Source organism: Cyprinus carpio, chromosome A19 (assembly GCF_018340385.1).
Source record: "Cyprinus carpio isolate SPL01 chromosome A19, ASM1834038v1, whole genome shotgun sequence".
Classification (NCBI taxonomy): Eukaryota; Metazoa; Chordata; class Actinopteri; order Cypriniformes; family Cyprinidae; genus Cyprinus; species Cyprinus carpio.
Window position 1 is genome coordinate 22216829 of NC_056590.1, and position 16306 is coordinate 22233134.

General features: G+C 38.4%; 1 protein-coding gene and 1 pseudogene across 2 annotated transcripts; both read left to right on the forward strand.

Annotated features, from left to right (window-relative positions):
* The first annotated feature begins 81 nt into the window (after nt 1-81).
* Nucleotides 82-4326, forward strand: LOC109111759 (annotated as a pseudogene).
* Nucleotides 4327-5030: 704 nt separating this feature from the next.
* On the forward strand, nt 5031-13212 carry LOC109112303 (wiskott-Aldrich syndrome protein family member 2-like). Of its 2 annotated transcripts, none has more exons than XM_042777068.1 (9): nt 5031-5198; nt 6007-6164; nt 6244-6378; nt 7327-7480; nt 7651-7768; nt 7880-8004; nt 9020-9190; nt 9281-9738; nt 12255-13212. In XM_042777068.1, exons 2-9 carry the CDS (start codon nt 6032-6034, stop codon nt 12410-12412), a joined length of 1452 nt encoding a protein of 483 aa, XP_042633002.1. In that variant the 5' UTR covers nt 5031-5198; nt 6007-6031; the 3' UTR covers nt 12413-13212. The 2 variants fall into 2 exon arrangements, with proteins under 2 accessions (XP_042633002.1, XP_042633003.1); XM_042777069.1 differs by lacking the exon at nt 5031-5198 and adding an exon at nt 5290-5461.
* The last annotated feature ends 3094 nt before the right edge of the window (nt 13213-16306 follow it).

Consider the following 16306-nt stretch of genomic DNA (forward strand, 5'->3'; position numbering starts at 1 on the left):
TTGAAAAGTTGTATTTATAAAGATGAGCCGCATCCAAATTTATGAACTAAATTCCCGGCCACTAGTACAATAGTGGGAGTGACCACTGGCTGCACACTTCAGAATCCCAGCAGATGCAGGCTACGTCATGAGGGTATTACTCACCTACTGCATTATGAATAGTGGCTATCTGGACATCCTACTCATTTGACGAGGTGTTTTTGCATACTACATAGTAGTGAAATATGTTCGCGCGCGTGGGTGGTGTGTGCGTGCGTGTCTGTTTGAGTAAGAATCTGGCTGCGCGCACGTGTGCGGGGATGTTCCATTGACTTCTATTATCTTTACTGTTTTAATTTCTGTCCCCTTTTTTCTCGTGTGGAATATTGGGAGGTGCAGGCAAACACTGACTAACATTTATTGATAGACTGTCCAGCCAAGCTTTCAATCAAGCCAGAGAGTCACGGCGGCGCAGACTCTTCATTTCTGGTGTGTGCGCTCCAACGGGTCACTCCAAACCCAAGAGAGGGAGGTATGGCCGCTTGTAATTTTAGCAGATTGAGAGGCATTTCCCATCGTATATTTATTATAGGTCTGCCGGTGCTACTGCTAGTCCAACTAACGGTGCCACGCGCGCATATAATAACACGAGCGGGGACGAGCCTGCTTTTCTCGTCTTGAGCATAGAGAAGAGTGACGGATCAGCGTCGTCTGAGGTTAGAAAAAATGAAGGGGATTTGGAAATCAGCGTGTTGGGTCTCTGGACTGACGAGGATTCGAGACTGACAGGATACAGGGACAAAAAAGAGCCTGAAGAACGCCAGGTAATCTCATATTCACTAGTGATGCAGGAAACTTTCGTATCTTTCAGTTTTAGGTGGAGGGTCTTCCTGACGTGCACTTCAATAAAATAAATGGATTGAATTGTAATAAGAATAGAATGCCCTGTTGTAGCTTTTTATCTGGAGGGTCTGGAAAACGTATATTTGACTTGGCAAAATGAACGGGGCTCCCTTCTGGACACTTTAACAAGAAAAAAAAAATCTTTTAAAATAAAGTCTCTCACTCTCCCTTTTTCTGTTTTATCTCACTGTCCGCCCCCACCTCCGCCTCCCTCAGAACAGTGAGTTCCTCAGTGAGTCATATCCCCTCTTCCTCTAGTCTTGTGTCTCCATGGTTACTAAACAGGGTTGTTGTATGTTTTGGGAGAGGCTCAATTTCCAACAGCCCAGGTTTTAATGGATCTCTCGGCTTCTTTTGTTTTCACTCATATAACCTCTGGTTTCGAAAGGGCACATTCTATGACCCCAGATGAGCTGCAAATTCTCTTGCCTGAAGCACTGCACACGCTCACACAGTTTTTTCAGTGGCTATTAAATGCCTGACCCTTCTTCACTGCATCCCTTTTTTTTTTTTTTTATTACAGTTTTTTATGTGCATCTGAAATTTGGCCAGATGAGAGAAAGCTTTATGTTTATGTGTTTTTACAGGTTGTGGCTAGAGAGCTGATACTGCAGCCATGGGCATCAGAACAACCCTCGTTTATTGCAGAGTTGTAGCGTCTCACCCAGTCCCTCACCACAACAGAGGTACACAAACATACCGTAGTAATATTTTTGTTTCCTTGCTTGATCATGCTTACAACTGTCTTACATAACACTGTGGGACTGCATATTATAAAAATGGACTGTAACTTCCAAAGTGATATATCTTGACTTTTTAAAGAAAACCTTTTTCTTATGCTCTGTTGTTCAGATGGAAATCACACATCTACACACTCTCCTGTTCACCCACATGTTTTGTGCATCAACCACTGGAAGGGCAAACGGGGTTGTGTGGCCCTATAGTCATTCAGGTAAACATATATGTTACACTGCAGCAAAAAGACACACCACAAACTGCTTATTTAATTGAAGGTTCCCCTGAAAAACGCAAGTATGGAAGTAGCGATTATTTTTTTTCTTTCATATTGTGATGTACATCCAGGTGAAATGAATAAAGGAAAAAGAAACCAATGTAGGATGGGGACTTGGTTCTATACAACCTTGCAGTCTATAGAGTTCAACAGCCTGGTTCCTTTTATTTTCTCCATAAGGCAAATTGTGAATCTTTAAAGACAGACCTGCTTAGAGCTACGAGGCTGTTAATAGATGCCTTTGTTGAAGCTGTTAGCCCATTATTTAAAATATTTTTCCTTTAATATACTTGTTTAAAGTAATTGTTTAATAGTGAAAATCCTGGTGAAATATTGTTTTTCTATGTAGGTAATCAACATCTTTAAATTAATAGTTTTATATTTATCTATTATTTATCTAATGCTTCATGGGATAGTTCTTTACCTCATTGATGCTATTAGGTACACAGTGTTGTACTTTTATCTTTTTGTCTGATTTTCAAATACTTTTGTGCTTCAAATCAAATTTGTAATGTGTGTTTCCTTGTAGCTGGTTTATTTGATTCATGGCTTTTTACTCTTAAAGCAAGATTTTAAAAAAATCCCTGTTTGAAAAATGAATGGGAATATACTTCTGGAACCAAGGCTGCTGAAAAAGTGGGTAGGTTGGAATTTAAGCAGAGTAAATTATTTAAGAAGTCTGTAATATGTCACTAGAAAAAAGTTTAGTTCAGCCAATTAATTAAAAATCTAACTCTAAGAATAAGTAATTATGCGGTCCAAAAAAAGTTAAAAATGCATTGAAGATTAATAACATACATTTAGGGAAAATATATCATCTCATCTGACATCTGTTAATATTTTTGTATGCTTGTTAGTGCTATAAATACTAATTCCTGAGGTGTGTATAAGGTAATACTTGATCTAACAGTCTCTTCTGTTTTAACATTAGGTATTCTTTAAAACAGCCAGCACATTTAAAACCAGGCTTGTTTATTTCAAAGAATGATGGCCATTTAGGCATCCTTGTTTCCTTTATAGGCTGGAAGGGTGGGATTTGTTGAATATAATCTCTAGAAGAAGAAAAAAAGCTGAAGGTTGCCCCAGATTCTGCAGCTTTTTACCTCGACATGTCATGACTGATGCAGGGAAACAGTGATTGGTTGAAGTGTTATTGGGATGTTTCAGGCTGTTCCAAATGAGTGGAATCTTTTGTCTGTATCGTTGTAGTCTGGATGGGAAGGATGCTGTGTTTTTAGACACAATGTTGTTTGCAGGGTGTTAGGTTCATCTGTTTGACCCCGGCAGTCGAGGGAGTCGAGAGCCTGCATCTATTAAGAATCATCGGGCTTGGTTAGACTGGAGAAATCCACACCATCATGCATGCCTCGTGGGTAATGTACAACACAGGCTGCTTGACATTATGGAACTCTCTGGGCCACACCATGGTATCTACAACCAAATACACTCATTTTAAGATTCTCTTACATGCACTAAAAAGTCACAAATAATTTCATACTCACTGTCCAGTGCTGAATCAGTAGTGAATCACCACCTTATGTACTTAAGTCTGGGTTCACACATGGGCGTCATCACAACAGTGACTCATAAGATGAGTTGCACTTCAGGGTATATGTGTATTACATTTTATCATTACTCATTAAAAAAAACAAACAGATTTCATACAACTACAATATTTTTTTAAGAGTAATCTCTTGCTTTTTTTTTTGTTGCTCCCATTATGTCACATTCATTTATTGTCTGTTTATGTAGGTTGATGTTGGGCGTATGGATTTGGAGAGTGCTGAATGGTGCATATTAGAAAGCTGGATTAAGGATGGAACTCTCAGAAGGATCAGTCAGCTCATTCTGACCATTGATCTGCAGTGGGCGGGGTTTGAGGTGGGTGGTGTCGAAGAGGAGGTGGTGCGTTTCTGGTACAGTGTACTTGAGAGCCCTCCACATCTCAGGACTCCAACTCATGCATTCAGCACATGGCCCGGGACACATAGTGCTGAGACACAAACTGGCCCGCTCTCACAGCTCATACACACTCAGCTGGATGAGGACAAGCCAGTAGCCTAGATAACCAACTGCAACATCACTGCAAAAGACACTTAGATGCAGAAGCAAAACTCTTATGTGTCCAAGAGTACTTTAAACTAAAACAGCATTGTTTAATGATGTTGACGTGTTGAATACATACAAACAGGCAAGACATTTTTAAGAGGTAAAGTTGCATAGTAGTATTATTTTGTTTCTTTCCACAGTCTAAGAAGTGCCGTCTAGTGGTTGTGAACGGTACTGCAATGATTAAATCTATCACGCTGTGATAATCCTTTAACAGCCATGTTAAATTAACGTCATTTTTATACAACAGGACTACGTGCAATATTTTACAAGTGCATTGTTTTATATGTAATAAACTGTACACAATAAAATGTTTATTAGAATTGGGTCCTGTTTGTTTTTCGGTGAGTAATAAAATGCTGGACTGCATTTAATTTACAAAAAATGATAAAAGACAAATCACGGGCATTCCTTGATCTTTTATCACCTGTCGCTTTTTCTCCACTGATTTTCAGTAGCCCTCGCTGTAGAACGCAAGATCCAGGGGGCGTGGTTGGATCCACATCTAGGGGTGGAGTTTGGAAGATTTAGGGGCGGAGCTCTGGAAGATGGGTAGGTTTAGGTGTGGAGATGGGTAGGTTTAGGAATCAGGGGATGGAGACGGGTAGGTTTATATATATATATAGCCTATATAGTTTATATATATATATATGTATATATATATATATAAGATATATATATATATATATATATATATGTATATATGTAAGATGGTATATGTATGTTTAGGTATATGTAAGGTGGGAGGAGTTGGACCTGGATCCAACCACGCCCCCTGGATCTTGTGTTCTGCAGTGAGGACCATCTCCTGAATTTCGCCATGTTTCGGATTTGTTCGGACTGGCCCGATGTTCAGGAATGTTGATTAGCTCTCCCCTCTGTGTAGAAACTGAGAACAGATGTTTTCACGCCGCTAGGGTGGAGTTGCGCATTCAAGATTCCAGTTTCCATATCCGCCCTTTTTCTGTGATTGACGGACGCTTTAGCCAATAGTATCATTGGATCAACACTCACCGTCCAATGAAAAGTTACCAAACGCTGGACTGAGCTGTAGCTGCCATTCAGCTCTTGTATGTAGACATTTTGTCGGCTTAGAAAATTATGGACGGCATTAAACTCAGGGAATGGTATTGCTGACCTCGTTGAAAAGCCAAAAGACGTCGGCATCTAAGGCCAAATCCATTTATATATTCAGGTAAGACCGAAATGTACTTTATATGTGCGTAAAGTTTTAAAGAGTCGCAGTTGGGTCAGGCAGCTAACGCTAATCACTTCCTGCTCCGCACAGACGCATCGGAGTTTAGGCCTCCGCTACTAGATTTTGGAGCATTTTAAACTGTCGTGACGAATAAGCCTATGCCAATTTGATATCGTCGTAGCTTTAACTTTGGACTGGAAATCAGTTAACTAGGAGCAACTTTGATTTGATCTTATCTTGTCACCAACAGAGTTAGGCTGGTACGTGTGTTGTGAACTAGAGCCTCCACTCCCTCCCAATGTAGGAAGTCTGATGGGTGAACAGTGTTTCCTTTATGGACGGCTTTATTTTCTGAATTTAACCTGGATTATATTAAACTCGGAATTAAATGTTTAAAATGATTCCTATCTGTACATTTAACAGTGATATATATATAATAGGTTATATACAATGATTCATAGCATGGTGAAAGGCTATAACTAACGTTAATTGTTTGTAAATGGGTCAAAGGTGACCTTTTAAAAACCACAAATGAAACCACTTTTAAAATAAAATGTATATAGAATATGAATAGCACGAAGGCAAAAAGTGTTAAAGGGTTGTTGCTCGCTGGTGTTATTTGCAGAAATTAGGATGTAAGTTGCGTATTGGTGGAAGAAACAGCAGCAGTTTTGGTTCTGCTTTGGACAAATATAAGCGTCTGGGTGTCGGTGTGGGGGAAAGGCAACAGCCCATGTCATAGATTCCTCCAGCCCAGCTAATGTCAGAATTTGTAACGCATTGTTTTTTGTTTGTTTGGTCTCAGAGGAAGGTGACAGATAAGGTTCATCATGCCTTTGGTGACGCGAAACATCGAACCACGCAACCTCTGTCGCGAGTCACTGCCAAATACGATCAAGAGCGAACTGGAGTGTGTGACCAACATCACACTTGCCAACATCATTCGCCAACTTGGATCACTTAGTAAGTGTTTGTGTAATGGGGTGTATACTGAAGAAAATCAGTTGTGTGTTGCTGCTTTAAAGCCATGGTTTAATCACAGGTAGGTATGCAGAGGATGTGTTCGGTGAACTCTTTGTCCAGGCCAGCTCATTTGCTGAACGGGTCAACACACTGGGAGAGAGAGTGGACAAGCTGCAGGTCAAAGTCACCCAGCTGGACCCTAAAGAAGAGGAAGGTGAGAGATATAGGGTTATGCTCAACATTTTTCATTATAATGATGTGGAGTATTAGTCATATTTTGCTTTGGGTTTAGAAAATCTCTTTTTGGACCACACTTGTTTGCTACAGAATTTTTAATGCTGTGTTTGATTCCTGCAAAGTGCAATTGTATTATTGCATATTTTGTTTTGTTATGATTGTTTGTTTATTTATTCAGCATACAACACTTTTGTTTAGTTGTTTTGTATTAATATTTATTTATTTATTTATTTTTTCATTTATCTTGTTTCTTTAACCAACACTCTTTATTTATCTTTTCTATTATTATTTTATGTATTTAAATTTCTTTTAGTTTTCTTTTTTGTGTAACCAACTCCTATAAGTTATTTTGGAATTTTTTTAACATATTCAACTCTTTTGTTTAGCTCTTTTGAATTATTATTACAATTTTATATTATTTATTTTTTATTAAATTTTCTTCTCATTTACTTTTTATGTGTCTCAAACCTTTTTAATTGATTTTACTCTTAAAAAAAAAACATCAGTGTTAAACCTTTTCTTCAAGCAAAAAACTTTTTAACTGCATTTCAGTGTGAACCATCAGATCAGATTTCATGTGCTTTCTCATTACCTGTCATGGTAACACTATACACAAAGAGCAGAAGCGTGACTGTTGATGTATCTGAATTCACTCTTGTTTGCTCATGTGACATTCATATCAAGTAGAGGCAAAATTAGTGGTTTTCCCAATCTACTCCCCTGTATTTCTTGGCGTCATAGTCATCACTATGGCAACACAGATTTGATATAATCACTTGCAAAATGACAGTAGCAATAAATATCTGTGTGCAGTATGAAGTCTTAATTTGTGTTTTTTTAAGCAATGAGGCAAAATATTAATTAATTCCTAATGTCATCATCTTTCTTTGTTCCTTTCTTCTCCTATTTTTCTTTCTTGTTCCAGTTTCTCTTCAGGCAATTACCAGCCGCAAAGCCTTCCACTCCAACTTCATCCAGGACCAGCAGCTCTTCATTAGGGCGTCATTACCGCAACCTATCCATGAGACCTATCTGACCTGCAACCAGCCACCCCCCCTCAACAATCTGAGCTGTTACAGGTAAACACACGATCACATCTGACCTCCATTTACTGACCATATAAAGGCAATAAAATATAGTATTCGCATGTAAAACTCTTTATTTTCATAACAATAAATTAACTGTATTGCTTCAGAATATGGTTATTTTGTTTCAGTATAAGGTGCTTAAAGGGTTTTCTGTTTTTCAGGGAGGATGGTAAGGAGGCTCTGAAGTTCTACACTGATCCGTCTTATTTCTTTGACCTTTGGAAAGAGAAAATGCTTCAAGATACCAAGGACATTATGAAAGAGAAACGCAAACATAAGGTGGGACATAAGAGTATGATGCGTGCGTACACATGTATTGCAACACCTCAAAATACCTTCCAGACTGCATGAGCTTCTTTAACTGTTTATTTCTGTGTTTATTGAGAGCAGAAGAAGAAAGATGACAACCCTAACCGAAGGAACTTGAACCCTAGAAAAATCAAAACACGTAAAGATGAATGGGAACGCCGGAAAATGGGGGAGGAGTTTGTTGTACCCAAACACGATACCATGGGGTAATAAAAACTAGGACCAGACTGACAATATTGATTAACTGATTTTAATCCATCTACTAACTTTGATGATCCAATATCGATTTATAAATCCCAAAAATCTGTCTTGGGTCTATGCTTTTTTCAGTTGATACTTTGAAGTAAACATTATTTGAAGTACATGCCCCTTCCAATGATTGCAACAAGTTTTGTGACTTGATTTGTGACAAATTCCACATTCTGTCAATTTTATACCAGATTCAAACCATAGATGTCATTCTGATGCTCTTTTATGTGGCGTGACAGATCACTGTAGCCGCCTCAGTTCAAGCAGCAGTGAACCGATCATCTCTTCCTTTTTACTAGTTATATTGAAAGAAACAGTACAACTTACCAAAATATATCATGTTTCATGCAATAACTCCATCACTGTTTCAGCCGTGGAAAGACTGCTTGTGAACAGCATGTCACGTAATACCACATTTACCTCAGGAAAGTGTCCATAGCTTGTTAATTAGCTAGAAAAAATAACTCTAGGGAGGAACTTTTGCTAAACAAATGCACTGTATTACAAGTTGTTATTATTATTATTCATTATTTTTACTTAAGATGTTGTCTTCAATATTTAATTTAAGTTAAAATAAATCATTTATACCACCATTCATATTTTTATATTTATATTTTGAGTAGAAACATTATTATTTATTTAAATATTTACAAATATTTGTGCAATTCAAAATATTTAATATCAAATTCAAAAAATAAATATATATGCTAATTCTAACCTTTAATAGTATTATAGCAATCTACTAGTTTACTTTACAGCTTGAGTTGAGTATTGCTTAAGTAAACTGGCATGTGCTCTACCTGATATACAATATGTCCAAATTAATATTTAATCGATTAAAAAGTTTCTGAATAGAATTGGATTGTGAAATCTGTCAATACCCCAACACTAATAAAAATAGCATGGCGCATGACTGTTGGAGGATAATTTTGATCTCTATCTTTAATATTACTGTTTATGTGTCACTAACAGCAACTCTTCAGAAGTGTTGAATGGCAGTATTGGCTCTGGTGATGATGGTTTTAATCACTCTGATGGCTATTTGGACCAAAGCACTAACTCCTACAGCTATGATACCGGCTCTCCTCTCCCACCTCCAATGCAAGAGGACTTCCCACCACCACCACCACCTCCAGATGTGCCGTGAGTGTCTTAAAATAGCTTGCCATTTCTCTTGTTGAGGAATCAAGTGCAGATTCATTTTTGAGCTGACAAACGTTTATCCTCTTGTAGATGTAATGATGTATCTGGGGGTCCTCCTCCGAAGCGTGGCAGTCTTTTAAGCCCCAGTCATCCTCCACCAGCTCCACCAGCGATGTCTTCTTCTCCAGGCCGTCCGACTGTGGCTCCTCCTCTGGTACCACCACCACCTCCACCTCCCGGTGGCATGATCCCACCTCCACCACCACCTTTAGGTTTCGATTCACCCCCCTCTCCCCCTCCATTCTCCACCAATTCTGCTTCCATCCCACCTCCACCACCCATGGAAGCCTGTACTCCAGGTCCTCCACCTCCACCCATGGCAGGTGGACCACCTCCTCCTCCCCCTCCCCCTCCTCCTCCAGGCCCTCCTCCACCCTCTGCTCCAGCCCCACCGCCCTCAGGAGTCTCTGCTCCTGCCGCACCCAAAGCCCAGCCTGCTCCAGCCGAGGGCGATGCTCGCAGCGACCTTCTTTCAGCTATCCGTCAAGGTAACATAACTACATACATTTACAAACTCTTTAAAAGTTTGATTCAGTCAGATTAAACAATTAGAACATAAACACATTTACCACTGCTAAGTAGGGATGAAGATGGCGACACTGACACATCATCTCCTCAGTAGAGGATGCGCCTGCATGCATGTTTAATACATATTACATAATCTGAGAATTTTTGTTTTCCATTTGAATTGGTTCATTTAAAAGTAGGCATTTAAAAGTTCGCGCTCAAGTTTACAGACCAAGATGGCAGAAAATGCACCCTGTTTGCTTACATTATTTTACAAAAGTTCAATATTTTGTTGTTATTGTGAGTGCACACTAATAAATGTAGAGTCTTTAAAGATTCGAAAGATGTATTACTCTTATCTGTATGACCAAAAATTATGGAGTAGCCTATTGTAAGAGCAAGTAAGTGCACCGGCACCTCCATCTGTCATGCAGTGAGCATGCTATACTGTTCAGCTTCCACACTCCACACAGACACTTGAATAGTGCACATTTTTGTAGGTTAACATTAGATTGATCGGCCATTTAAAGCTGCTGCTACTGACATATTTCAGGTGATAAGCCATATTTGAGGTTGATGATAGGTGATCCACTTCCTGTGGATTTAAAAAAAAAATTTTTTGCTGCGACCTAATAAACTTTTGGTCGACCAAGCACTTTTCTTGTCAACTAACGGTTAGTCGACTGTTAGGGGGCAGCCCTACTGCCAAGTTAAATTTCGTGGGTGAAATCCAGTCATTCCAATAGGAATCAGCACAAGCGTGAAGACAAATAAGTTCTTCGAGCAGATTTCACTCATGTTCAAATTGGTTTTGTGAATTTGCTGTGCAGACCGTCAGACATCTGCTTGGTTTGAAAGTGTTTTATATATCTTTACACTATTGATATTGAACATTTTTGCGTTAATGTGACTGTACTTTTAGTTTGCCTGAAAAGTTTTTCGTGAAATTGGACTAACAGACCTTGATAATGTGATTGTAGCTTGGCTTCATCTAGCATTTATACACATTAATTGGACTACAGTTGTCTTTTGCATTGCATGCACGCTCCCAAAACAATGCACATTGGGTATTTAATTCTTCAAATATTTGATTACACTTTGTCTTTGTGGAGGAAATTGTATTTTGTGTATTATTTGCTTTACTGCACTAAAGAGTGCTCTTTAGACTGTCTCTGAGTGCTTCAGTATGCTTGAGATTTTGATGAGCTGAGGGATAACAGGAAATCTATTTGATGTGTGTGTGTGAGACAGAAATGTTATTTTAGTTTCTTAGACTACTTAGAAACTTAGAAAATGATTTGCATTAAATTCTTAGAAACTCATCTGGAGGACATGGTTGGACCCTTTAAATGGACATATATGTTGAATATGCATTATGATTGGATGAGATCAAAGCATCTGCATTTGATGAAGTTATAAATGTTGAGTTGGGGTGTTTCCTCTTCATTTTTTAATCTAGAGCCAACCCTGAATGACTGTATGAATGTAGACCTTTTCCTGCAGGGAAATAAATATTCAGAAGACTTTTGTCTCATACCTTTAATTGAAACGGAAAATTGCCACGACAGTATCTCGTTTACTTGGACAGACAGCTTATAATTCAACTAAGCAAAAACTTGCTGCTGCTTGATTATAACTGTACATGTACACATACTGACTGTAAATTTACTGACTTGTTTAGAACTGAAATTAACATGTTTCTGGTCAGAGCTAAATTTAGGTGTGAATGGGATCTGAAACATTTCATGGTTGTGCATGATTCAGCATTCGGATGTCAGAAATGCATGTAGCCCCATCGCATTTGTACTGTAAATGCTAATGTTTCATGGATAGAAGTGAAGACCTGTCTGTTTATTGTTTATTAAAACTATGGCTTTAAATGCCTTTGAAAGAAAATTTTAATTTAGCAGTATTTATTGTGATTCAGTTTAGCAAAATCTTATCACTGAGGGTTGAGATGCACTTAATATGTTTGTATATGGTACCATTCAAACATTTATTTGGGGTTTGTAAGATTTTAATGTTTTTGAAAGTCTCTTGCGCTCACCAAGGCTGTGTTTATTTGATCAAAAATACAGTAAAAACAGTAATATTGTGAGATATTGTTATAACATAGAATAATTGTTTTCTCTTTATGTATATTTTATATATATATATATAAATAGAAATATAGGTCATTGATTCCTATGATGACAAATCTGAATTTTTCGCAGCCATTACTTCAATCTTCAGTCACATGATTCATCAGAAATCATTCTATTATTCTGATTTGGTGCTCATTTTTGGCAAACATTTTCTTATCAATGTTGAAAATAGCTGTGCAGCTAAACCACAAACAGTAGTTTATGACATGTTTGAAGAGTAATGTCTTACTGAACACTTATGATTATCTTACCTAAAACAGATGTTAATACCACAAGGATTTCAGATCATTTCTACATATGTGAAATGTTTCTTAAAATGTCTCTGAGCTTGCTGCAATTGTGTCTGTGTGTAGGATTTAACCTGCGTAAAGTGGAGGAACAGCGAGAGCAGGAGAAGAGAGATCACATGGGCAATGATGTCGCAGCCATCCTGTCTCGTCGCATTGCCGTGGAGTGCAGCGACTCTGAGGATGATTCATCCGAATTTGATGATGATGAGTGGTCTGACTAAAGCTATCGCCCTGCTATTCATCACCTGTGTGATGTCATTAAGATCATTCCTTTTAGACCTCACACTTCTCATATTACCTGTTTACCTGCAGTGAGGCCAAAAGCAAATAAGGGGAAGAGGGCCAAACATTGTGTGTGTGTGTGTGTATCTGTGTGTCCAGATGGTTGAGTCTAATCTAAATTAATTATTTAGTTGATAAGCCTTCTCCTTTTTCAGAGTGCCTGTGCCTCTGTATAATGTGGCCAAAGGTAAACAGAGACTGTGTGTGTGTGTGTGTGTGTGTACGTGTACTTCCATATTTTCCTTTTGATGCATCAGTATCATTTCTATTATAATCCCACATGAATTAACATTACTCTGTATTAACTAATCAACTAAAGCCTTCCTTACAGCCGAGACTAGAGACACTTTATAATGCAGATATTTAAAATAGTAAGTTGTTTTGTGTCCATGATAGTTCTTGCACCTTGTAGGATGAAATAACCTTGTATTTCATTGCAGCACGTATTCACGCTCGATGACCAAAAGTTTTATGTATAATTGGCATCCGGCTGTGTCTGTACTGTTTGGCAGCCCTCAGGTCTGACTGAATGATGTTTGTGTCAGCCTTACAGTACTACCAGTAGTTTTTTCTTTGTTTAGCCCAAGTGCCTGCTTCATAATTCCTGTTTTAATGCCAAAGTTTTAGAAATTATGCAAGATTTTGAAATCAGTGAAAGGTGAGATTGTTTTATTTGATGTATGTGGGTAATAATTACGAGAATTTTCTATCAGCAACTGAAATAAAATATTAAATATAATACTGTGTCTGTCTGGCTGCTGTTACAGATATTTCATAAGTGTTGTGCATAGCTGAACTTTTTTTTTCTACATTTTTGAGCTTGCATGTGCAGAGGTTTTTAGAGACTTCAAACTCTACAACAGCATGGCGATTATTTTATACTTTGTAAATGAGATTTTAAACCCATTCACTAATGGTGATAACTGTAACATTGTTATAACAGTTGTTCTAATTTAATAAGAAAAGTTCACACTACACCTATAATTATGACAAAGAGGAACGATATCATTGAAACAACTTTCAGAACTATAATTTTTTTTTTGACAAATTATTAATCAGAATCTACCCATCTTTAAAGGGGTTGTAAGGGTGGAGTCGGACCGTCTGGACTGAGGGACGACTTCTCACTAAGAGAACAAAGGACTTTCCTGATAATTAACATTTGAACACTCTCTTGAACACCCTCCTGCATAAGTAACAGTGCCATCGGAGACGCACCACACCTAGCAGTTCACACCTCACCATCACACTCCCTCCTCACACTATGATCCCCATCATTTCTCCCTCACCTGAAACTCACTCTAATCTATGCAATGTTAAGTGTATACAACAAGTGACTATATATGCTTGGTATCATTTGAAATGTCTCAGTGTGCCTGGTACAATGGTCTCAACCTTTCAAAAGTAGACTAAAAGATAATACAGATCCTAAGAGTCAAGAGATATTTTGATTACTGTAATGGAAGTGCCCTTTTCCAGGGTCTTCCATGTAAATTACCTTCTGTTCCCTATGAGGTGTAAACTACACTGGTCTGGAACCTGACTTAATCAAATTCCAATTGTTAGTTTCTGTCTTCATCTCGGGGGATGTTTTATCTTGGTCTGAGGTATTTAAAGGATTGCAGCAAAAGGATCAGCGCGATTCTGTAACCAGAAAGCCCGTAGTGTGGTGTGTGTCTCTTCACTTCATACTATGTATTTCATTAGAAGTCAGGTATGCATCTTTCACTCTTAGATTCATCTTTGAGAATATGATGCCTTGTATTGATTTGATATCTTTGAATTGGGTATGTAATTGGCAGAATACATATTTACCTGACTGATAATAAATTGTTACATTTGATTTTATTCTGTTTTACTCTGGAATTATTGACTCTAGTAGATTATGTTGTATCCTTGTTAGAGACATGAGCACCTGAATGAACGAGTACAATAATATTAAAGAATACATAGAATAATCAAATGTGAGAATAATAATTATTAGAGACAGACAAACAACCAATCTGCCTTTCAACCTAAATTCGAGGTCATACTAAAATGGAGTCAGATTAGATCATTAAATGGAGTCAGATTTGAGTTTAACCTAAATTGAATAACTCTACACGCTGTAAAGACTGAACACGCAGGAAACCTTCAGCCAGCACCGGATACCTTCCTTGGACCATGTGCGTGGACCGTACAGGGTCATCGGATGCTACATGCACTTTTAGAAGTTATTTGAACTGAAATGTGTGTTGGCAGTATGTGTACACAACCACCCTATAATTATAAAAATCCACCCAGTGTTTTTTTTTTTTATCTTGTTAAATAATTTCCCCTTTCTCAAATCGAGCTGTTCTCAGATGCCTATCTTTGTGATGTAATACATACAGGTCCCTCCCACGATAGTTTGATTGACAGTGGCGTTTCAGCACAGACTGGACCATAGACTATAAAAACATGGACATAGTGTCCGTAATGTCACCAGTAGGTTTCTGAAGAGTGTTTTTGAAGCCTAAAGTGGGCGGAGCCGGCTGTTGCCATCTTGGCAGCATGTCAGTCCCAGCTAATGCTGATAATGCTGAAACCACACCCACCTAGCTCGACGGTGGTGACAGCAGCAGCAATCCACCTGTCACTCAAGTGGCCACGCCCTTAATTATGTAGAACTTTAAGGCTTAATATAATTTAAATGGATGAATTATAAAAAAAAATCACCCGCCTCGCAGTTGTTATGAAGGGCAAAATTAGCTGTATAGACCAAAACCATCCTTTTTGTACCAGGCTGTAAACATTTTTTTTCTGCTGTGAAGTTGGGCATTTTAACATGGGGAGTCTATGAGACTGACTCCCTTTTGGAGCCAGCCTCTAGCGGCCAGTCGATGAATTGCAGTTTTAGTTACTTCCGTGTTGGTTTCAGAGAGAGACCGGAAGGTTGCCGCTTGGACTGGACTGGCATCTTTCATTAGTCCGCCATTGTTTCGCCACTGGAACGGATGTAGACAAGAATGACTCCTAAGCAATTGAGGTGTTCTGTTGTTGGATGTAATAATGAACATAGCAGTCATCATTTACTCCTGACATCTGAGCCGCTGAAGGTGCTTTGTTGTGACATTTGTTTTTGAAGGGAATGCGCCCCCGATCTACCTAAATGCGTCTATGTTCGTGTGAATCATTTGTGATCCAGCTTCACCTACAGAAGAAGTGAGTATAAGGTTTTTTTAATGAATCTTTGCAAATCGCTTTTCCTAATAATATGCTAATTAGCAAGTTCCACGATGAAAGCGGATAAAGTAAACTGTCAGAGAGCAGCTCGAAGAGAGGGGCGGGGTCAGCAGAGCTTATTTGCATTTAAAGGAAAATGCTACAAAATGGTTTTCTCTGAAGAGAGGGTAAAAAGGGTGTTGTTTTACACTACAATTGAGAAATTTTAACCAAACTATGTTATAGAGTTTTCATTAAGTCCCTAAAGAATCATATCAACTTGTGGAAAATGGGCATCCGATGACCCCTTTAAAGAGCACAAGCATTAAGTAGCAGACGCCAAAATACACACTTATAAACAGAACGTCGTCATTATACAGAATGTCATTATATTTATCAGTCTTGGTAGGGCTGGGCGATATATCTAACGATATGATCATGCGCATTTAGTCAGTAAATCTGGTTCCGTGATTACCGCTAAATCGCCATCACCTGCTTTCAAATGGAGCGGCACTTAATAGACAGAGCCGTAGATCACTGACAAGCTATGCAATATCGCGTTCATTATCGCAGATGAATCGCTTTCGATAATGAACGCGATATTGTGTAGCTTGCGTATCCTACTCAGTAACACAACCTTGCAGTTATTA